A 24668-nucleotide genomic window follows, 5' to 3' on the forward strand; every position below is an offset into this window, starting at 1 on the left:
AGGGAAATTTATAGTTCTACAGGCCTACCTCAAAAAAAAACAAAAACAAAAAAAAACAAAAACAAACAAACAAACAAACAAAAAAAAAAAACAAGAAAAAATGGTAATAAATCATCTAACTCAACAACTCAAAGAATTAGAAAGAGAGCAACAAGAAAAGCCCACAGTGAGCAGAAGAAAGGAAATAATAAAGATCAGAGCAGCAATGAATGACATAGAGACCAAAAAAAACAATACAAAAGATCAATAAAACCAAGACTGGTTCTTTGAAAGAATAAACAAGATTGATGAACCTCTAGCCAGGCTCACCAAGAAGCAAAGAGAGAGGACCCAAATAAAATCAGAAATGAAAGAGGTGAAATAACAACAGACCCCACAGAAATACAAAGGATTGTTAAAAAATACTATGAACAACTCTAATCTAACAAACTAGACAACCTGGAAGAAATGGACACATTCCTAGAAAAATACAACCTTCCAAAACTCACGCAGGAAGATTCTAAAAATCTCAATAGGTTGATAACTATGGAAGAAATTGAAACAGTCATCAAAAAGCTTCCAGCAAACAAAAGCCCGGGGCCAGATGGCTTCACAGGGGAGTTTTACTAAACATTCAAGGAAGAACTAAAACCTATCCTCCTCAGACTATTCCAAAAAATTCAAGAGGAAGGAACACTTCCAAGCTCCTTCTATGAAGCCAGCATCACCCTAATACCAAAACCAGATAAAGACAACACAATGAAGGAGAATTACAGGCCAATATCCCTCATGAACGTAGATGCAAAATCCTCAACAAAATTCTAACAAATCGGATCCAGCAGTACATCAGAAAGATCATACACCATGACCAAGTAGGATTTATTGCAGGGATGCAAGGATGGGACAATATTCGCAAATCAATAAACGTGATGCATCACATAAACAAACTGAGAGATAAAAATCACATAGTCATATCAATTGGTGCAGAAAAAGCATTTGACAAAATCCAACACCCTTTCTTGACAAAAACTCTCAGCAAGGTGGGAATAGAAGGATCATACCTCAACATAATAAAAGCCATATATGACAAACCCACAGCCAACATCATACTCAATGGGCAAAAACTAAAACCATTTCCCCTAATAACAGGAACAAGACAGGGATGCGCACTCTCACCACTCCTGTTCAACATAGTGCTGGAAGTACTAGCCATTGCGATCAGACAAGAAGAAGAAATAAAAGGCATCCAAATTGGAAAAGAAGTAAAACTGTCCTTATTTGAAGATGACATGATACTGTACATAGAAAACCCTAAAGACACCATCAAAAAATTATTAGACTTAATAAATGAATTTGGCAATGTATCAGGATACAAAATCAACGCCAAGACATCTATGGCATTTCTATACACCAATAATGAACTTACAGAAAGAGAGACTAAAAAAGCAATCCCATTTACCATCGCACCAAAAAAAATTAAGATACCTAGGAATACACTTAACTAAGGAGGTAAAAGAACTATACATGGAAAACTACACGACTCTGAAAAAAGAGATAGAGGAAGACATAAACAGATGGAAGAACATACCATGTTCATGAATTGTTAGAATCAACATCATTAAAATGTCCATACTACCCAAAGCAATCTATAAATTCAATGCACTTCCCATTAAAATACCAATGGCATATTTCACAGACCTAGAAAAAACATTCCAAAAATTCATCTGGAATAAAAAAAAAAAAAAAACCCTGAATAGCTACAGCAATCCTGAGAAAGAAGAACAAAGTAGGTGAAATCTCAATACCAGATTTTAAGCTGTATTACAAGGCCACTATTCTCAAAACTGCCTGGTACTGGCTCAAGAACAGACATATAAATCAATGGAATAGAATAGAGAACCCAGAAATCGACCCAAATCACTATGCTTAATTAATATTTGACAAAGGAGGCATGAACATACAATGGAGTCAAGACAGTCTCTTCAATAAACAGTGTTGGGAAAATTGGACAGATACATGCAAAAAAATGAAACTAGACCACCAACTTACACCATACACAAAAATAAACTCAAAATAGATCAAGGACTTAAACATACGATAGGAAACCATAAAAATACTAGAGGAATCCACAGGCAGAGAAATCTCAGACATATGACGAAGCAATTTCTTCACTGATACTGCTCCTAGGGCAATGGAAACTAAAGAGAAAATAAACAAATGGGACCACATCAAAATAAAAAGCTTTTGCACAGCAAAGGAAACCATCAATAAAACAACAAGAAAGCCCACTGCACGGGAGAACATATTTGCCAATGATATCAACGATAAGGGTTTAATCTCCAACATTTACAGGGAACTCATGCAGATTATCAAAAAGAAGATGAACAACCCAATCAAAAAATGGGCAACTGACCTAAATAGATACTTTTCGAAAGAAGACAGAAGGAAGGCCAAGAGACATATGAAAACCTGCTCAAAGTCACTAATCATCAGAGAGATGCAAATCAAAACAACAATGCGGTACCATCTCACACCTGTCAGAATGGCTATCATCAACAAATCAACAAATAACAAGTGCTGGGGAGGATGCGGAGGAAAAGGAACCCTTGTGCACTGCTGGTGGGAATGCAGACTGGTGCAGCCACTGTGGAGAACAGTATGGAGTTTCCTCAAAAAACTAAAAATGGATCCAGTGATCCCACTTCTAGGAATATATCCCTATTTGACCCAGTGATCCCACTTCTAGGAATATATCCCAAGAAACTAGAAACACGAATCAGAAAGGATAGATACACCCCTATGTTCATAGCAGCACAATACACCATAGCTAAGATTTGGAAACAGTCTAAGTGCCCATCAGCAGATGAGTGGATTAAAAAACTGTGGTATATCTACACAATGGAATACTACGCTGTGGTAAAAAAGGAGTTCTTACCATTTGCAACAACATGGATGGAGATGGAGAGCATTATGCTAAGTGAAATAAGCCAGGCAGAGAAAGATAAATATCACATGATCTCACTCATTTGTGGAATATAATGAACAACATAAACTGATGACTAAAAACAGATCCAGAGACAGAGAAACATCAATCAGAACATCAATCCTCAGGGAAGGTAGGGGACGATGGGGGTAAGGAGGAGAGATCAACTAAAGGACTTATATGCATGCATATAAGCCTAATCAATGGACACAGACAACAGGCGGGTGGTGGCTTGAATGGGGGGTGAAGGGTAATGGGGGAATAAGGACACATATGTAATACCTTAATCAATAAAGAAATTATAAATAAATAAATAAATAAATTAATTAATTAATTAATTAAATAAAAGCCCAGTGACTGAACAGCCGAACAACCGGTTGACCAGTAGCTAATAATGCACACTGACCACTAGGGGGCAGACGCTCAATGAAGGAGCTGCCCTCTGGTGGTCAGTGCACTACCATAGTGGAAGCACCACTCGGCTGACCAGGATGAGCGGCTGCTCCCGCTGCAAACCCCAGACTGACGGCCAGGAACCCAGGCTGTGATCATAGCCTCCTTGCCCCAGGCTCCTTCTCCTCACTCCCTGCCACCTCCTGGCAGAGCTGACCCTAGAGGCTGGGAGGCAGGTTCATGGCTGCCCCAGGACTGAGGCCTACTCCCCTGCCTCTCAGTGCTATTGTCCCTGGGCCTGGCCCCAACTGGGTCCCTTGGAGAGGCGAGTGCTCTGGCTCCACAGAAGATGCCAGACCAGGGAGAAGCTGCTCAGAGGGCGGGTCCACAGCCGCTCAGCTGACCAGGATGAGCAGTGCTCCCATAGCAGGCGATCCCTGCAGGCCACGTCCCCCAACAGTGCATGAATCCTGTGCACCAGGACTCTAGTAGCAATATGTTTAGGGATACATCTCTTAGGGCAGTGGTCGGCAAACTCATCAGTCAACAGAGCCAAATAGCAACAGTACGATTGAAATTTCTTTTGAGAGCCAAAAACCAACTTCTGCGCATGGGCCACGAAGTTTCAATCGCACTGTACGTGCATGCCCGCACGTGGTATTTTGTGGAAGAGCCACACTCAAGGGGCCAAAGAGCCGCATGTGGCTCGCGAGCCGCAGTTTGCCAACCACTGTCTTAGAGCAAAAGAAACTAAGGAGAAAAAAAACAAATGGGACTACATCAAAACAATAAGCTTCTGCACAGTAAAAGAAACCATCAAAATGAAAAGGGAACCCACTGTTTGGAAGAACATACTTGCCAATGATACATCTGATAAGGGGTTAATATCCAAAATATATAAAGTACTCATACAACTCAACAGAAGGAAGACAATACAATTTAAAAATGGGCAGAAGACCTGAATAGACATTTCTTCAAAGAGGACATATAAATGGCCAAGAGACGTATAAAAATGCTCAGTCACTAATCATCAGAGAGATTCAAATTAAAGCCACAATGAGATATCACCTCACACCTGTCATAATTGCTACCATAAAAAAAAATCAGCAAACGATACATGCGGGTGAGGATGTGGAGAAAAGGAAACACTAGTTCACTGCTGGTGGGAATGCAGACTGGTGCAGCTATTATGGAAAACAGTATGGAGTTTCTTCAAAAAATTAAAAATGGAACTTCCATTTGACCCAGTGATCCCACTTCTGGAAATATATCCTAAGATCCCCAAAACTCCAATCAGAAAGAATATAATCACCCTATGTTCATAGCAACATTATTTACAATAACTAATATTTGGAAACAGCCCAAGTGCCCGAGATTAGATGAGTAGATAAAAAAAGCTGTGGGACATTTACACTATTGAATACTATGCAGCTATTAAAAAGGGGATCTCTTACCCTTTGGGACAGCATGGATGGACCAGGAAAATATTATTCTAAGTGAAATAAGCCAATCTGAGAAAGACAAATATAACATGAACTTACTTATTTGTAGAATCTAATTAGCAGAATAAATTAATCAACAAAGTAAGACCCAAAGTATGGAGGCATGGAACAGACTGACATACCTCAATGTGGGGTTGGGGATATGAGAAGAGATAAACCAAAGAACTTATATACTTACTAGGAGCCCAGCACAGGAAATTGTGCAGCCCTACACTGCCTTGACACATGAACCTCTCCACGCAGAGCTCCAGCGCTCCTGGTCCAGCCCCCAACCCCTCTGGCCGCTTTAAGCCCCACCTTCAGTCCCTCGAGTCACCTCAGGCTGGTCCCACCTCCTCCAGGCACCTCCCTGCTTCTGCCCCATCTCCAGAGCAATGCTCTGCCCGCGCACGCGCAGGCAGCCTCCTGCGATGGGTCATGACGTTACAGAGTAACAGACAATTTGCATATTCTTCTATTATTATATAGGATAGGCATAGCCCATGGACACTGGCAATAGGGTAGTAAAGACAGGGGGAATTGGGTAGGGGCTGGCAGGATGGGTGTAAAGGGGGGAAAGGAGAGATATCTGTAATACTATCAACAATAAAAAGTTTACTTTAAAAAATGATAACTAATCCACTATGTTTACATAAATAACACATTTTTAATGAAAAATAGTTTTTTGTTTTAAAACCAATAAAACAAACTTAGTGAGAAAAGGTCATTGTTTTATATTTTCTCAGATCTCTTTAGTGCCTCACATCAGCCACTGTGTTCAGTCACTTTGGCAGTGAAGTCACATCTAGTCACTTGGCCTGAGCACTCTGCTGGGCAACTTCAGGAGAAGGATTGTGACAATAACTTTGACTTCCTGACGTCCTGACCCCCTGAGAGGGTCTGGGGACTGTGTTTTCAGAAACTATGTCTGAGACCTGTGGTAGGCAAAAGCCCCCCACAGTCCCTGGCACCTACCCCGAACCGGATGTCAGTGGGGACCAAGCCCAGGCTTGCAGTTCCGAGGCAGTGCAGAGCGCTATCTAGTGGATGTGGGGTTCACAGTTGCTGTCTTCCCTGACTGGGGAGCTCCATGTGAAACCCCTGCGTGCACTTGCTGTGAGTGTGAGGACCCTGGGGCTGAGGGTAGAAGGCCTTGTTTATCCCATCTCTCCACAGTGTGAGGGCAGAGCTGTGATTGGAACCCAGCATCTTGGCCAGAGAGCAGGACTGTAGCTGTAATGCCTCAGCGGTTGTCTCTCTTCATACTCAACTATCTCCACTCTGGGTGTGGCTTCCCTCCTGAGGGAGATGGCACTGTGTCCTCCTCCAACCTATACACAGTGACTCCCACTACCACCACACAAACACACACACACACACACACACACACACACACACACACACACGAATAAACACATATGCATACACACATACCCACACACACACATACACACATATACACACATACCACAAATAAACACATACGCATACACACATATACACATACATACACACATTTACACACGTACACACTCACACAAACTGGGGGCCTGCAAGCGCCAGGGACCACAGATGAATAGTGAAGGTCAAGCCATGGCTTCCCAGGTAAGACAAGTTGCCCAGTCAGTGGCCAGCCTCTAGGTGGGTGGCATCGAGTTAGTGTGACCCTGGACCCCTAGCAGTGGCCTGTGTGTATCTCTTATGTCTCCTATAGCTGTGTGTGTCTGTATCTCCTTTGTGATGCCTCCCCTTGGCCGAGTGTGCAGGTCTCCCTGGATTTCTCGCTCCATGTCCATGAGCGACCATGGGTGTGTGCGCATGCACGAGCATAGGGTGTGACACTTTCTTTGGGTCAGAGGCAGCTTGCCATCCAGGGCTAAGTCGGGGGTGGCTGCTGAGCTCTCCCATTGTCTCTAGCACGTTCTTCTGGGGCAAGGAGTGTTGTTGTGGCAACCAGTAGCCACCTTGTCAATGGAGCAGATGTGTTTGTGACCACATCAAGGGGATTGATCTGTCTCCACACCCTCCAGCCCCTGTCTCTTGTCCTCCAGCTCTCAGATTCAGATGCCCCGCTCCCCAGCAGGGGACGGGTGAGTCTGGAAATGGGCGCCAGCTCTTTATTCGTTCTTATTCAACAAATGTTTATTAACCCTGTGTGCTGCACACTAAGGATCCAGTGGCAACAAAGACAGCCGATATCCTGCACCCATGAAATGGAACAAACACAGTAATATCCAAACTTCACACTTCCATGGCCCTTACAATGTATCAGGCACTTTATTACATGGATCAGCTCATTTAATCACTGTGATGTGCCCAATTTTACAAATGGTGAAACACAACTACAGAAAGGCTAAGTTAGTTACCCTAAACTACACAGCCAGTAAATAGCAGAGCCAGGTTTGAACACCGGGCATCTGATTTCAGGGTTGATGTTCTTTTTGTTGTTTTTTTTTTAATCCACCTGAAGATATGTTTTTATTAATTTGAGAGAGAGAGAAACATCAATGTGAGAAACATTGATCGATTGCTTTCTGTACACACCCTGACCAGGAATCGAACCTGCAACGTTTTGGTGTACGGGACGATGCTCCAACCAACTGATCCACTTGGCCAAGGCCAGTGTTGATGCTCTTAACCACTATATTGTAAACTTCTAATAAGTGAGAAATATCATTTCAGGTAGTGGTAAATGCCAAAAAAACAAAAGTAGTAGATGAAAGGTGCTGGAAGCCCAGGTGATTAGGGTGCATATTGAAGTGCTGGCATTTGAGTCAACCCTTTTTAACCAGGAAAATTCAGCTATGCAGAAAAAATCAGAGAAAGCATCATGTGCAAAGGCCTGGAGGCAGGGTGAAACCTAGTATATTGGAAGAACAGAAGGAAGGCCACTGTAGAGTCTAGTAAGGGAGGACCTCTGTGCTGTAACAGATGAACTTACAGATCTCAGTGGCTTCCCACAACAGATTTCTTACCCATAGGTGTTTCTGATTGTCAGGTGGACCCTGAGGGGCCTAGGAACCAATTTTGTGTGGCTCTACTCCTCAGTGGAAGGGAAAGAGCATAGGAGGTGTCAATGGACTTGGAAGTGGAGCAAACATCCCTACTCCATATTTCAGAGCCCAGTCATGTGGTGACTCCCATCCACAAGGGAAACAGGGAATGTGGTCTAGCAGTATGACCTACATAGAGGACCTAGGTATGGCTGTACTCAGACACACAGATGGCTGGTGGGTGTGCAGACAGAGTGGTTAGCTTTGGGTATATTTTGAAGTACACTCAAGAGGTTTTGCTGATGGACTGGGGTAGAGGAAGACAAGATACAAGATTGACTCCAGAACAAGTGACTGACAGGTGGAGAAGCTGAGGTTTGGGGAGCCCATTAAACAGAGTGGTTGTGTCCCTGCCCCATTATCAGTGTTACAACTGTCCTGCTCAGGACAGCAAATGTGAATGTCTTCACAGTGGTCCTGTGTGTGGTTAAGTCCCTTCCCTGTCTCACGCCCATTGCTATGTGACTATGCAATTCCTCCCATTGAAAAAGAGTCTCCTTCCTAACACCTTGAATCTGGGCTGGTCCTGTGGCTAATTTTGGTTAATAGAATGTATCAGACCTAACCTTGTGCCAGTGCTGAGCCTGGGCCTCAAGAAGCTTGGCAACTTCTGCTCCTACATTTGTAATCCTTCCTCTCTGATGTAAACAAGCTTGTGCTAGCCTACTGGAGGATGAGATTATGGCCCATTCATCTTAGTTAAAGTCATTCTAGACCAGCCTCTAGCCAGTTGACCCCAAAACATATGACAGCGTTTTTCCAAGATCAGCAGGGTCACTTATCTGACCACAATTGGCCATGGGTGCCTGAGGGAACCCATCTGAGATCAGAAGAACTGCTCAACTTATCCATAGACTTAGTTGCAATAATACAATTGTTTGAAGTCATTGAGTCTGGGGGGTGATTTGTTACTCAGCAATAGCAAACTGATACACTTGTCATAGAGCCTGGTCAGTGATTTGTGTGGGTGAATCCCTTCATCTCCCTGCCTTCAGCTGGAAGATGGCTCTAGAACACTGTAAGGGAGAGTGTAATTCCGATTCCAGTAGCTCAGGACAAAAAGAACAGCAAGGCTGCACCTGCACATGGGTGGCTCCAGACCTCATCCTTCCTGCAACAGCACAGAAGGGCTCCTCAGAGGAACAGGAGTCTGTCAGGTGGAGGAAAGGAAGGTGGGTGTTCCTGGCAGAGGACACAGCAAAGGTACAAGACATACAGGGTGGTGTGAAGATAAGAGAGAATTCATGAAAATTGTTAGAACCTTGCCTGGCAGAAAGCAATAACTTCACAAATGGCACTATTACCACTGTGCACAAGAGGCAGAGGCAAGGCTGCCAGGTCGTGAAGGACTAATGAACTTGCTCTTTATCTGCAGAGCAATGGGGAGCCACATCTGGTTGTAGTCAGGAAGTGGATTGGGCTATCCAGAGCTTGAAAGGCTAATTTGAGGGGGCGTGAGTGGATGCAGGGAGGCTTGGGAGGAGGTGGTGGCATTCTTCTAGGTGAGAGACAATGGTGGCCAGTTAGTGAGGAAGGTGGGTGGGCTGTGCAATGCCCTGGGAAGAAGTGCCAGGTCTTGGTGGCCTGTCGGATGCATTCAGTAAGGTGGGGAAAAGTTGGCAATGACGATCTGTGTCAGACTTGGATGCCCTGTGTGACCCACTGTCATTTCTTTCTTTCTTAAGCTTCTGTTAGAGGTGACAGAAGGCTCAGGACCATAGGCTGAAGTGAGACTGCAGCCTGTTTCCCACTTCCTCGGGCTGGGGTCTTGAAGAAGGCACTTCCTTCCCTGAGGCTGGTCCTCATTTATAAGTGGGAATGGAGCCCTCCTAGGGTCTCAGGAAACACATCACAAACTTGCTTTGAAGATTGCAAGGTATAGCTCTACCTTGGGTAGAGAAACAGGTCAACCCAGGACTCTCCTGACCTGGGTCTTGCTAAGGAGTTTCCTTGATTGAAGGGTTGTGGGTAGGAAAATGGGAGGTTTGGGGATTCCACTGGCTGGCTGCCAGGGCACCCCCTACAGAGTGGTTGAGAGCACAGGCCTGTCACGCTGTGGAGCCTTGAGTTAGTTCTAAACTTAAGTCCAGAAGGACACGAGTGCATTTGCACACACACCTGAGAACACATACAGGGTGGTGCAAAAGTAGGTTTTCAGTTGTTCATGTGAAAAATAATACAATGATTAATAAATAATAATCAAGAATAAACTCTGTGCTTTGTGTACTCATAACTATTAACCTACTTTTGCCCCCCCCCCCCCCGTGGTATTCTGAACAAGTAGGAATTTCATCCCTCCCACCTCACCCCTCCACCTTATTTTGTTGCCTAAGGAATGCACTCTGTTGGCCTTTCTGGGAGGCACAAGTCCTGTTTTTGTCTTCCCTCTTCTGGGCTTGCTATGTAGCCTTGCATAAAGCCCTGTCCCTCTCTGGGCCTCAGTTTCTCCATCTCTAAAACAAGAGATTTGGTCCAAGTCAGAGGCTGCACTCTGGTGGCACAAAGGCAAGTTCAGCTTGCAGTCCTGTTTTGCTCCATATCAAAAAAGTAGGAGATCTGCCACAACAGGTGGTTCAGTTGGTTGAAACATCATTCTGTACACCAAAAGGTTGTGGGTTCAATTCCTGGTCAGGGCACATACATAGGTTGCAGGTTCGATCCCTGGTTGGGGTGCATACAGGAGACAACCGATCGATGTTTCTGTCTTACATTGAAGTTTCTCTGTCTCTCTCTCTCTCTCCCTCCCTGCCCCACTCTAAAAACCAATAAAAACATATCCTCAGGTGAGGATTAAAGAAAAATCAGAGGGTCTGGCTATGAGGAGGCCCACATCTTCATGAAGCTCCAATGGGCTTGCATTGAGCAGCTCACTTCCCACAGTTGTTATCAACCTGGACCCTGAGCTTTCCACACTATAGTCCTGGACTTTCTGCTGTTGTTTTTTGTTTCAGTCTCTTAAGATTTTTGTCTTTTTAATGGCAGTTTTATTGAAAAGTCACTTTAGGAATAAAACAAACAAAGGGGGGATATCTCTGCCTAACACAAAGCAAAATATGTATTCGTATAAGCTATGTTTTAAGAATATTATCATTATGGAGAAAATAGTAATAATAGCAACAATAACAATAATAATAATACTTAGCATTCATCCATTGCTTTGAAACTCAAAGTGCCACACAATCATTATTGGCAGGACGCTCACAACAGCCCTGTGAGGTAGGTATTTTTATTCCACTTTTACGATGGAGAAACTGAGGCTCAGAGCACAACTTAGCTGGGCACCTTCGGCAGGAGGGCAGGTCCCTACATTTGAAACTAACAGTGTACTAAGGAGCCAAGTGATAGGCTGGCAGCTGACCTGGCCATTCTTCTCACAAGCCCAGCTGTCCCCTGCCAGGCCCACTTTTCATCTGAATAGTAAAACAAGACATGGGGTGGCTTCTGAAACCATGTTTATGTGATTACATTAAACGGGCCTCTGGGAGGTGATCAGAATCTCCCTCTCTCTCAGGTGCCATGAGGCCAGTTGGGAGCAGAGGGGCTGAAGGCTTAAGAAGCCTCTTTGCTCACGGTGGACACTGCAGGCTTCTGAGGCAGAGATAAACTGTGACATGGAGACTTCAAGAAACTTCTGCGTTTTCTCCTCCCTCACCCATTGACCACGCCCCTGCCACACTTGCCCACTTGCCCACTTGCCCACTCACCCATTCATTCACTCATCCACCCCATGGATTCATTCCTTCATGCCTACCCATCCTAATACCAAAGTAAAGAAGAAAAAAATGGTCCAAGGGAAGAAATCAACCAACTGTCCAGCCATTTTATTTGTCTATGCTGTGATCCAGGTCCAGTGCTGACACTGGAGTGTCCAATACAGCCTAGACATGGAGAGGCTCCCAGTGCATGGGGCCATGGGGCTGTGATCTCAGGGGTACTTGTGGGCATACAGTTCAGAAGTGCCATCTCTTGGTGGCTCAACACAATCACCAAAGATCCCTATAGTTTGACTCAACACCATCTGCCCTGCCCGGCAAGCAGAGATACACAGGCACACACCCACGTGCATACACCACTCCGAATCTTTCAGGCGTACACATGGAGATAAACAGATAGTTGGGTACACACAGGAGCACACAAGAGATACCTGAAAGCACAAAGTCACATAACTACCCCATGACTCCCTAAAGCTGCACATGCATGCACACACACACACACACACACACACACACACACACACACAAATGGATGCAGAACACCCACGGCCTCCTTAAGGAAAGCTTCCCAAGTAGAGAGGCACTGGAAGAAGGGGGACCCAGGGCAGAGAGGTCTCGTCCATACCTCTCTCTGACAGTCTGCCCTGGGGCTGTGACATCCAGGAAACCCAGCTGCTCATGGGACCTCTCACCCCAGCTTTTTTGCCTTATAACTGAGGACTACGGCTCACCCCTACCCCCCAGGGCACTCAGCAATTCAGGGGCATTCTGGTGAGGAGTAGGTTCCCTGAGCTGGCTTCTGCCGAGTGGCCATGACCAAGTCCCTGTGATGGTCCCAATGCACAGACCTGCCCACTAAATGGCTGGTCATGAGGTCACCGCTCAGTGACCTTGCTCTTAAAGCCTGAGCTTAATAGGCTGAGACTGAAGATCTAATTCCTTTCCCAGGTAATACCAATGACACGACAGCCCAGGCATCCATGGCCACTTTTGCCCATTTGATCAACAGAACTTGAAAACGCAGTTGTGTGAGGGTCCTCGTGGGATCTGACTCCACACCCAGGCCTTGTCTCTCCTTACCACAGAGCAAGTCCTGGAATTAAGAAGCCCAGGCCACAGAATGATACAGCCAGATGCAAAATAAATAAAATATTCATATAAAAATAGTCTCTTACAAAACATTCTCTCCTATCCAGTGGCTCACTTTCCAAAAGATGAAAATTGCTGGGTGCTTTTATTATCTTTCCTTTTTCTATGTATTCCAAACTGGATTTCTCTAATGGTGAAGTGTGAGTTGTGTAGGACTAAAGGATGGGAAACGTATTGTGAAAAGCATCTCCAAACTTGGACCAGCTTAAAATATATATATATATGACATCTGCTCTGTACTTAAACATCTAATGCAGCGGATACTTGCAGAATCAGCTAGTAGAAATATCTGCATAAAGAATAATTATTATGTACAGTTCTAGTTGGCTCCTTGTCCCAGTGACAAAATTTTCCTGCAAAGAAAGCAACCAGTCCACTTTGCAGAAAACGGTTCCCAATGAGGTGGACTGATTCTTTTTAATTAAATAAATTAATGTTATTTTTAAAATCAAAATTGTTAAATATTGCTTGATGAGGCCCAACGATCCAGGGTTCCTGCTGTGGAAGGCTCTGCTGCAGTGAGGAGACCCAGGCAGTGTCTGGGGTAGGACAGAGCAGGCTAGGTATGGACTAGAATCCTTAGGGGCTCTGGAGAGCCCTTTCCCCAAAGTGTCTGCAGGAAACTGCACAGGTGCCTCCACAGCAGGAAAGACAAGCTCAGCATTCCTGCAGTTCCCTATGGAGATCTGGGAATTGACCTGCAGGGTGAGTGCAGCTGGACTCTGGTCCTCCCCACAGTGGACCTGACTTGAGGGTGCATGCAGTGCAGTTTTGGGCTCACTTGCACGTGTACACCTCGGTGTGCTCGCTGCAGGTGTTGCACTTGACATAGCAGCACCAGTGGAATTTGCAGTTACACTGCCACACCCGTGCGTACTGGTGGGTGTTGTAGCCACGGCCGCAGCACATGAGGTCACAGCCACTAGTCTGGCGGGCTGTCTTGTTGCAGATGCGGCCCTGCGTGCCCACGCTGCCCGTCACTGGGTCCTCCTCGCAGTAGTTGGGTGACTTCTCAATATACACCAGGTCCGTGTCCATGGGCTTGCGGTATGACAGCGGCTTCTTGATCTTCAGGAAGGTGGGCCGCTTGTTGCGGCTGGCGCGCACAGGCTCCACATGTACGGCCTCATTGTACTTGTCCTTGAGCACGTAGCCCAGCTCTCGGAACTGTGGCAGTGTAGTCCAGCAGGTCTTGGTGGTGCAGGAACCCGACACGCCATGGCACTTACACTCCAGCTTCATGTTCTCCTCCAGGATCTGCAGGAGTGGGAGAGCACAATGCAGGTCATTGCTTGCAGGACCCAGCCCAGCCTGGCCCACCCCCTGCTCCAACTAGCTGGGTTTGGTTTTTGTTTTTCCTTTTGGTGCAGGAAACTCAGGCCTGGATTCAAATTCCTCTCATCTCCAGCCCTTGTGCTGTGCCTTCCACCTGGAACTAACTTGCCTTCCTTGCTTCCCAACTCCTGTGCGGTCTGTAGATGTGCTTAGATCAGTTCAGGCCAGTCCAGAACACACATAGGTTCTTTTTGGCCTGCCCAGGTTTAAAATAGTTTCTGAACCAATATTTATAAACCAGGAGTATTTAAAAGGCAGACTCCCATGTGCATTTGTTTTATTTTGTTTTTGGCAAACAAAAAGTGCATCTGGCAACTCTGGGGTGATAGTCAAATTATTTAATAAGTGGTGCTGACTTCCTGGCACAGAATCTGGCAAGAAATGCCAGCTGTAGTCCTGTTGTGTCCTGCCTCACCACAACCTCTGCCAGCCTTGTCATATGGCAATAATACTTGGAGCTATGCCAGCAGTTGTCTTCCTCATGAGTTGATATCCTTCAATTTGCCATAGTCCTCACTACTCCCTTTTACTTACCTGACCTTCTTAAGTTACGGTTTTTCAGAAGTCAACTGCTTTGATCACCTATGACACCTGCCAGGCACTATGGACATATAAGTCTGGAAACGCATTGCTCTGATTGAAGCTTCCTTGGCATCTACCCCTGGCTCCCAGGCTGGATGCTGTTGCCCTTCTTCTGAGTTCCCAAGGCCCCTTGGGCTTCCACCATCATACCATGAGAGGCAGTACTGTATGGGGTGGGAGTGGGGGAGAAGCACAGATTCTGGACCCTGTGGCTTAAGTCCCAGAACTAACATGAACCTGCTGTGTGTCCTTGAACAACTTACTTTAAATCTCTGTGCTGCAGTTTCCCCATTTGTAGATGGGGATAATAAGAAGTAGTAATTAATTATAATTATGCAATGAAATACTAGATAATAGTGAAAAAGAATGAACTATTAATACAAGAAGAACAGATCTCCTAGATATAATGTTGTGTGAAAAAAAAGTTGGACACTAAAAAGAACATAATATAGGATTCCATTGCTGTGAAGTTCAAGGACAGGCAAAACTAATGGCTGGTTTTCATTTAATTTGTATTTAGCAATATAGGCAGTGGGTCAGAGATGGCCCATGGGCCATATTTTGCTGACCCAAGCTTTAGAATATCCTAGCAGTAAGAGGAGACATCATTTACCAAAGCCCCCATAGCACAGGGTATTTAGGTTGTTTTTGGTTATTGTTTTTACTTTTTCTTTCCTTCCCTCCCTCCCTTCTTTCTTTCCTTCATTATTTCTTTTTAACTATATGTAATGTAAAAGCAAGTATATTTGGAACTGAAGCTTCTCTTCCTTCCTCATCATCTTTGGCCTGATGTCATCCTAATAGACATGTATTAAGCTGCTACTGTATAGCAGGCACTGGGATGGGGATGTATTAGTGAGCATAGTTTCTGGGTTATAGTGTGTAAGCATTTTCATGGTTCTTCATCCAGATTGTCAAAATACTTTTGCTTGTTACATAGTGAAAGAATAAGTGAATGAGTAAATGAACATTTATTAATCACCCATACACATGCTTCTATATATAGCATCTTATTTCACTTCATCATGTTAGTATGATTTCATCTGCAGGGATAAACAGGCTCAGCTGACTCCCAGAGCAGGTATACTGGTGTGTGAGGCATTCAGAGGCAGGGTCTTATTGCTGAGGGGTGTGAGTGCTTTCCCCTCCCCCCCACCCCCCGCTGCTTACTTACTATGTGCCCTTGGGGTCATCACACCCCATCTCTGAGGCTCAGTTGCCTTCACTGAAACATGGAGCAAAGGCAATTTTATCTTTTCTAACAAAAGTCAGGGTGCTAGAACAAAATCAGACATTCAAAAAGTAGTTGTTAGTTTTGCCTCTGGGCCTGGGCCTGTGCAGGTGCTGGGGACAAAGAGGTTTGTCACCTAGAATGGGCCTGTATTCAGGGTCCACCCAGCCCTAATTGTTCTGCTTCCAGGAGGAGGTGACCAATGCTTGGTCATTATACTCAATAGGAAGGGAGGGTTACCTGTGTTTTGACCACAGTACCTATAATCAAACAAGTCAGCGATGTTGCAAGCATCCAGAAAGTTCAGGGACAGAGATCCAGGCTGGTTGAGTCTCTGGTATCAGGACACCTAGTGTGACAGAGCACATACTATGTGCCAGCACCCTCACACGACCTTCACACACTTAGAGCTGCTACAGATGAGTAGACACCTAAATAACACAGATGTCCCTCTGTGTCATCAGTGAGAAGAGAGTTCCCAACAGGCCAGCTCACCTTGGCCTGAAAAGTGGGAAAGAGCGAGGCTCAGAGGTGTGATGCATGTGGGCACAGGGTCAGGCAGGTGTTCCTGAGACATGACGGCCTAGATGACTGAGATTTTAGTGCAGTCAGAGACTTGAACAGAGAGATGCTGGAAGATGTTCAGAATGAATTCTGACACTACTGAGTGTGGGTGAGGCTGCGGAGCCCCTGGAACTCACACAAACTGCTGGCTGGAGTGCAAACACAGCAGCCTGAGAAAGCTGAAGAGTGCAAGCAGCAGAGCCTGGGGAAAACTGCTCATGTGGACAGAAAGAGGCTCCAGGATGCTCAGAGCATCAGTGTTTATGATAATTCCAAACGGGGCACCATCTGGATGTCCATCCATCATAGTAGGAAGGATGAACTGAGGCATGTGTACTCAACAGGACACAGTAGGGCAATGACAGTGAACAACTACAGTCAGCTACACAAACAGAGGCCAACCTCAGAAACACAGTGGGGAGAGAAAGAAGCAATTGAAAGATTTCCACAGAACTGTTTTATCTTTATCAGTTCAAAAGTTGGCAAAACTGCCCGGTTGAGGTTCAGTGGTTGAGCATCGACCTATGAACCAGGAGGTCACAGTTTGATTCCTAGTCGGGGCACATGCCCGGGTTGCTGGCTTGGTACCCAGTGGGGGGCGTGCAGGAGGCAGCAGATTGATGATTTTCTCTCATTATTGATGTTTCTATCTCTCTCTCCCTCTCCTTTCCTCTCTGAAATCAATATTGTATTCTTCAGGGCACACAGAGAGGGGACGCATGGAAAGTAAAGAGATGAGGGACACAAATACCAAGAGTGCTTGTCTCTGGAGTTGGAGGTAAGGGGCTATGGTTGATGAGGATCACCCAGGTATCATCTGGGGTTCTGGTAATGTTCTGTTCCTAGATATGGGTGCTTTATCATTATTCTTTTAAATAAACATAGATGATCTCTGTGCTATTTTTTTTTTTTTGCATGTAAGCTATACCTTGCAATTTATAAAAAATGTATTGGGTACAATGGCCAATAAGCATGTGGAAAGATGCTCAGCATCACTAATCATCAGGGAAATGAAAATCAAAACCACAATGTCCATCAACTAATGAGTACAGTGTGGTCTATCCATAAATGGAATGTTATTTAGTCACAAAAAGAATGAAGTACTGACACATGCTACTATATGGATGGACCTTGAAAACAAGAAGTTAAGTGATAGAAGCCAGTCAGAAAAGGTCACATATTATATGATTGCATTTGTATGGGATGTCCAGAATAGGCAGGTCTATAAAGTCAGATGGTGGATTAGTGGGCTGGGAGCAGTTTGGCAAAATGTGGAGTGACTGCTAAAGGGTACAGGTTTCTTCTTTTTGAGGTAATGAAAATATTCTGAAATTGACTATGGTGATGGTTGCACAGACATGAGAATAACTTTTTAACTGCATACCTTAAATGAGTGCACTGTATATTATGTGAATTATAATTCAATAAAGTTGTGTGTTTTTTAAAAAAAGTTGCTAGAAGCATGGGCTGTATTTGCCTATGTGTGACACCAAATGTTTCTGTTGAAGTGGACCCTGGGCATTGAGGCCAGGCTCCTGGGTCCTTGGGCTGGGTGCAGTTGCCTCCCACACCATCTGCACCAGCTCCCTTGCACGGCCCCCTGCACACTATCTCCCTCTTCCTCTGTGTCTGCCTCAGGCCGTGATGGTATTTGTGTGGGCCCCTAATCAGATGACACCAGCTCATTAACCTTGCAAACTCTGCATTTTGAGAGCCTCAGTGATCGCATTATGTCCGAATAAAGCTGGGCAGAACCACAGCTCTCCTGGCTAGGACTGGTCACCCAGTTGGAAATTACAGACAGGCAGCAAGCCCTCTCCCTAAGGCAGGGGACAACAGCAGAGGAAGTGTGTCTGGGACAAAGATCACTCTTTATGCACTCTTTTCCCACCCCCTGAGGCCAGTCTGGCTACCAATTTCTGAGCTGTCCAGGAGCCTTCTGGGTACCCCTTTGTGCTTGAAGACTCTGGATTGTGGGTCAGCTGTCAGGCAGTTGAAGGGTCTGCAGGTTCTAAATGACTGCCCCACGCACCTTCCCAGTTCTTGGCACATGGTGGGTTCTCTTAGGAAATTCCCAAAGGTTAATTCACTAACAGGGTGCATTCCAGCTCTTCCACAACTGCATTCCCAGCCCCAATAACCACAAGAGCACCAACCCTACATTGCTGGATGGGGGAAGTTGGGAGGACCCAGGGGAGGAGCCATGGTGGAGGAGAGGGGGCTTGGAACAGTTGGTATGAATCATTGTCAATATTTTATGTCCCTGGCTACACTGCTGGGTCCCAACTTAAAGACCAGTGACATGAGACTGCTTGGGGTCTACCATGTCACCACCCTGTGGTGCAGAGATGCCTCAGTGAAAAAGGAAAAGAAATGAGAAAAGACTGAGGCCCGGATGTCTGGCTCAGCAAGCTCTGAGCACACATAGTTCTCCTGCCTCTCACCTATATGGTAGTTTGGGGTCAGATGACATGATGAAGGGCTGTGTTCCAGTCCCACCTCCAATTCCAGCCACAGGCCCCACTCATTTTCACATGTCACTAGTGCAGGTCTGGGGACTGATCTTCACAGGAACTGAGGGGACAAACCGAGGAACTACTATGTGCTGGCATCATGTAAGGATTGGAGACTCAGCAAAAGAAAGAGGGACAAAGCTAAGAGGACATGCTATGGGGTTGAGGGGAACAGGTAACTGCTTCCAATTATAAAATAAGTGAGAAGAAAATGGGATAGGAGTAGCAATTGGAGAGTGAGGAAGGAGGTGGGCAGGCTACGTGACCTTGATGAGAGAGGTGACATTGAGCAGAGGGCAGACCACAAGAGGAGGCCAGCACATGGCAGAACAGACTCATTCTCTCATTTTGTTTCCAATTGAGGGACATGGGGCAAAGGGCCTGAGGCTTCTGCAGGGCCAAGGCCATGTGGCTGGAGCATGGTGACTGGGCAAAGTGAGGTGCCAAGGTGGCATAGGCAGAAGTTCCATCCTACAGACTCTAAGGAGGTGGGATTTTTTTCATATTCAGAGTTTTATGGAAGAACTTTATTTTTTAAAACAGTTTTATATTTACAGAAAAATTGTGAAGAGAGTTTCCATACACCCTAATATCTTACATTAGTATGGTAAATGTTACAATTAATGAGTTAATATTAATATGTTATTATTAACTGAAGTTGACACTTTATTGAGATTTCCCTGGTTTATATCTACTGTCCTTTTTCTGTTCTACAATCCTAACTAGGTCACCACATGATATTTAGTCATCCTGTCTCCTTACGCTAGAAGACGAGATTTTACTGTGAGTGGACAGGGAAACCAGTGGAGCAGGATTTATGACTTTAAAAAGACCTTGCATTGGTTGTAACAAATGGACCACTCTTGTGCAGAGAGTGTATGTGGGGAGGGGGAGGCAGGTGATATATGAAAACTCCTTTACCTTCTGCTCAATTTTGCTGTGAACCTACAACTGCTCTGAAAAATAAAACAAGATCTCAGCAGAGAAGCTGGATGTAGGGACTGTCTCTGGAGGTGAGACTTGGCTGACTCTGATGTTGATTGGCTGGGTACCTTCCTTGGGCCTTGGTTTCCCCATTTGAACTCAAGAGTTTGAACTAGATGATTTCCAAGGCTGCTCTGACTCTCTGATACTCTTAGCCTTTTATCCATGCTGTTCTTTAACCCATACAAAGCATTTCCAGTGCTCTGATAGAACTGAATTTTCTGAAACCTCCAGAGAGAAAGGAAGGGATCCAGGTTCAGAGTATGCAGGACCTCCTCCTTATGTCTCTCCAGACCACTCCCCACACTTTCCCCTCCCGCTCTATGCCCCCGGAGGCTAGACTGTAGGACTGCACCAACGAGCTTGCTTGTTCCAGGACTCTAACCATTCCTAAAGGTGATAGATTGGGCCCAGGGTATTTGGGTTGTGGGATGGTCTGATTGCAGCTGGGTCACTTCCAGGTGGGTCTGACCAATGAAAGGCACCAGAGGGAGCTTAGAGGGCAGGAGGAAAGTCCTGGTCATTACTCCTCCTGCTCATCTCCACTGGCCCCCAGATGGCTGCATTCCCTATCAAAGGTCACAGCTCCTGCGTGCAAGTCCTCTTGGTACAGGCCCTGGGATTCTAGCAGTCCAACCTCCTAACACTTCTAGCCTAAGAAATAATGGTTCTTCGCTGTTCACAAAGCCATGGTCCTGCACCATCTGCTTTGGCTCCTTTAACACTGTCCTTTGTTTTATTAGCAATCTCTCTTTTTAAAAAAAACAAACACAACTTGGATATTTAAAATGGCAGCAGAGTAAGTGGATGCTGCATGGACACACTCCCAGGACCAAACTGGAATTACAATTAAAATACTGAAAAACTTTTTGAATAATCAACTGAAGACTTGCTGGAGAGAACCTTGATAACTGAGGACAGAGAGTGGAGACCACATAGAGACTGGTAGGAGGGGCAGAGGCATGAAAGGGCTGGCCGGGCACCCATAGACAGCAACTGAAGTTCTGAAGAGATATCTCAGCTGTAGGGGGTTGCCATTGAGAACACTGGGGTCTAATCCCCAAGTTGGACCACCCAGCAGAGAGCACCAGAACTGAGAAGGGTGCCCACATAACATCTGACTGTGAAAAACAGAAGAGTTGCTGTCTGCCTGGGAGAGACAACTGGAAATGCAGGAACCCTCTTAAAGGGCCAATACACAAAATTCCCTGTGGAGCCATTCACCTTGTGCTCCAGCAGAGGTAGAGCAGAGTGGACTGGAGCTGTGTGAGCAGAAGCCAGGGTTGGGGTCACTGGGGTTAGAGCTCAGAAAGCAGACAGCCCAGTTTCCTGTGCTGAGTCATTCCCTCATACTGAGGAGTTCATCTTTCTCACACAGTTTTGCCTGGGGGAAGACAATTGACCCACCATATTGGAAGACACCTTGCCCCACAGTGTAGAGTTTCTGATGCCCATTGAAAGAATGAGAATAACAGTTAACCTCCAGAGAGGCAATTATCCCACCCTGTTGGGGAAAAAACTCTTACACCTGAGGGCTACTCAAGACTAAATCTAATCAGTCTGCAAGCAGAGTCACCCTCTGGAGGCTTTGAGTCTTTGTTTGATCTAATTAGTCAGAAACAGCATTTGACACTGTTCTGCACTAGAGATTGAGAAGCATAGCAGATCTACCTAATACAGAGTCACAAACCCAAATAGGCACTCAAAATGAGGAGATAAAGAAATAACCCCCAAATGAAAGAACAAGAGAATTCTCCAAAAAGAAGAGAAAAATGAAGTGGAGATAAGAAATTTATCTGATATAGAGTTCAGAATAATGATGGTAAAGATGCTCAACAGCCGAAACCGGTTTGGCTCAGTGGATAGAGCATCGGCCTGTGGACTGAAAGGTCCCGGGTTCGATTCCGGTCAAGGGCATGTACCTTGGTTGCGGGCACATCCCCAGTGGGAGGTGTGCAGGAGGCAGCTGATCGATGTTTCTCTCTCATCGATGTTTCTAGCTCTCTCTCCCTCTCCCTTCCTCTCTGTAAAATATCAATAAAATATATTTAAAAAAAAAAGATGCTCAACAGCATGAGAAAAGATATAGTAACTATGAAAACAGAAATAAAGAATGACATAGCACAAATAAAGAACACATTGGAAGGAATACACAGAAGATTAGGGGAAGATGAGGATGGGATCAGTGAATTAGAAGACAGAGTAGAAAAAAATCAATCAGAGAACCAAAAATAAGAAACAATTAAAAAAAACAAACAGTAGAACAGCTTAAAAGGAACTGTGGGACACCATGAAACATAACAATATTTGCATAATAGATGTGCCAAAAGTGGCAGAAAGGGAGAAAGGGATAGAGAATATGTTTGAAGAAATAATGGCAGAAAACTTCCCTAACCTGGTGGTGGAAAAAGTCACAAAAGTTCAAGAGGCACAAAGAGTCCCAAGAAAGAAGAACCCAAACAGGGGGCCTGCCCAGACACATCATAATTAAAATGCAAAAAAAAAAAAAAATTAAAGACAGAGAGAGAAACTTAAAGGCAAGAAGAGAAAAGCAAACTGTTACCTACAAAGAAGCTCCCATAAGGCTGACATCTGATTTCTCATCAGAAACTCTGCAGCCAGAAGGGGATGGCAAGAAGTACTCAAGGTAATGGAAAGCTAGGATCTGAAACAAAGACTGTTATATCCAGCAAGGCTATCATTCAAAATAAACAGTGAAATAAAGAGCCTCCCAGACAAATAAAGGTCTAAAGGAGCCCATCACCACCAAGCCAGCATTACAAGAAATGCTAAAAGGACTGCTGTAATGAGAAGAAGAAACAGAGAGAGAAGCCTAGGCATAGAGAATTAAAATGGCAATAAATAAATACCTATCAATAATAACCTTAAGTGTAAATGGATTAAATGCTCCAATCAAAAGGGTAGCTGAATGGATAAGAAAACATGACCCAACTACATGCTATCTAAAGAGACCCACTTCAGAACAAAAGACTCACACAGGATGAAAGTGAAGGGATGGAAAAATATTTTCTATGTAAATGGAGAAGAAAAAAAAGCTGGAGTAGCAGTATTTATATCTGACAAAATATACTTCAAAATGAAGGCCATCACAAGAGACAGCAAAGGTCACTACATAATACTAAAGGGATTGGTCCAACAAGAGGATATAACCCTGTTAAACATATATGCACGCAATATAAGAGGAACTATATATTTTAAAAAACTTTAAGAGGGCTTTAAAGGAGAGATAGACAACAATAGAGGCATTTTAGGGGACTTTAACACCCTACTGACTTCACTGGATAGATCTTCCAGACAAAAAATTAACAAGAAAATTAACAAACAAAAAAATTAAAGATCACATTGGATCAGATGGATTTAATTAACATTTATAGAACATTTCACTGCTAAGCTGCTGATTTTACATTCTTCTCAAGTGCTCATGGGTTATTCACAAAGATAGACCACATGTTAGGACACAAAATAAGTCTCCACAAGTTCAAGAAGATTGAAATCATATCAAGCATCTTCTCAGATCACAGTGGAATGAAATTAGATATCAAATACAGTAAAAACACCCCAAAACATGGAAACTAAACAGCATGTTAGTAAATAATGAATGGTTGCCAACAAGATAAAGAAAGAAATAAAAAACTTCCTGGAAACATCCAGAGACATAGAAGCATTGAACAGACCTTTAAACCTCATAGGGAAGGCAGGGGAGGGGGATGGTAAGAGATCAACCAAAGGACTTGTATCCATGCATGTGAGTATGACCAATGGACACAGGCAATAAGGGTGTGTGGGGATGTGCTGGAGGGGGCAGGGGCAGGCTGGGAATAAGGAGACATATGTAAAACTTTCAACAATAAAGAATTAAAAAAAAAACAACTTCCTGGAAACAAATGAAAATGAACACACAACAACCCCAAATCTCTGGGACACAGCAAAAGCAGTCCTGAGTGGGAAGTTCATACCACTACACAGGCTTACTTCAAAAAACTAGAAAAAGTTATTCTAAACTATTTAACCCTACAATTTAAAACACTCCCAGCAAACAAAAGCCAGGGTCTGGATGGCTTCACAGGGGTTTTATCAAATATTCAAAAAAGAAGTAACACCTCTATTCTTCAAACTATTCCAAAAAATTCAAGAGAAAGGAACACTTTCAAGCTCTTTTTATGAGGCCAGCATTATCCTAATTCCAAAACCAGATAAAGACACTACAAAGAGAATTACAGGCCAACATCCCTGATGAACATAGATGCCAACATCCTCAACAAAATATTAGCAAATAAGATCCAGCAACATACACCATGACCAAGTGGGATTTATTCCAGGGGTGAAAAGCTGGTACAATATACACAAATGAATAAATGTGATACATCATATAAACAAACTGAAAGACAAAAATCACGTGATCATTATCAATATATGCAGAAAAAGCATTTGACAAAATCCAACACCCTTTCTTGATAAAAACTCTCAGGAAAGTGGGAATAGAGGGAGCATATCTCAACATGATTAAAGTCAAATATGACAAACTTACAGTGAACTTCATACTCAATGGGCAAAAAATAAAACCATTTCCCCTAAGAACAGGAACAAGACAGGGATGTCCGCTTTCACCACTCTTATTTAACATAGTACTGGAAGTCCTAGCCACAGTGATCAGACAAGAAGAAATAAAGGGCATCCAAATTGGAAA

The 24668-nt window shown here is 44.3% G+C and overlaps 1 protein-coding gene across 3 annotated transcripts in view; it reads right to left on the reverse strand.

The window, feature by feature from the left end:
• Positions 1–24668, reverse strand: part of WNT7A (Wnt family member 7A) — a 129982-nt gene that overhangs the window by 27107 nt on the left and 78207 nt on the right. For 2 of the 3 annotated variants that reach the window (XM_080657498.1, XM_080657496.1), the window contains exon 4: positions 13533–14008. In XM_080657498.1, coding sequence (XP_080513624.1) covers positions 13533–14008 — 476 coding nt within the window. Of the gene's footprint in view, positions 1–10339; positions 14009–24668 lie in introns of those variants that run through there. The other variant, XM_080657497.1, reaches the window with a different exon arrangement.

Source organism: Plecotus auritus, assembly GCF_963455305.1.
Source record: "Plecotus auritus genome assembly, chromosome: 2".
NCBI classification, from domain to species: Eukaryota; Metazoa; Chordata; class Mammalia; order Chiroptera; family Vespertilionidae; genus Plecotus; species Plecotus auritus.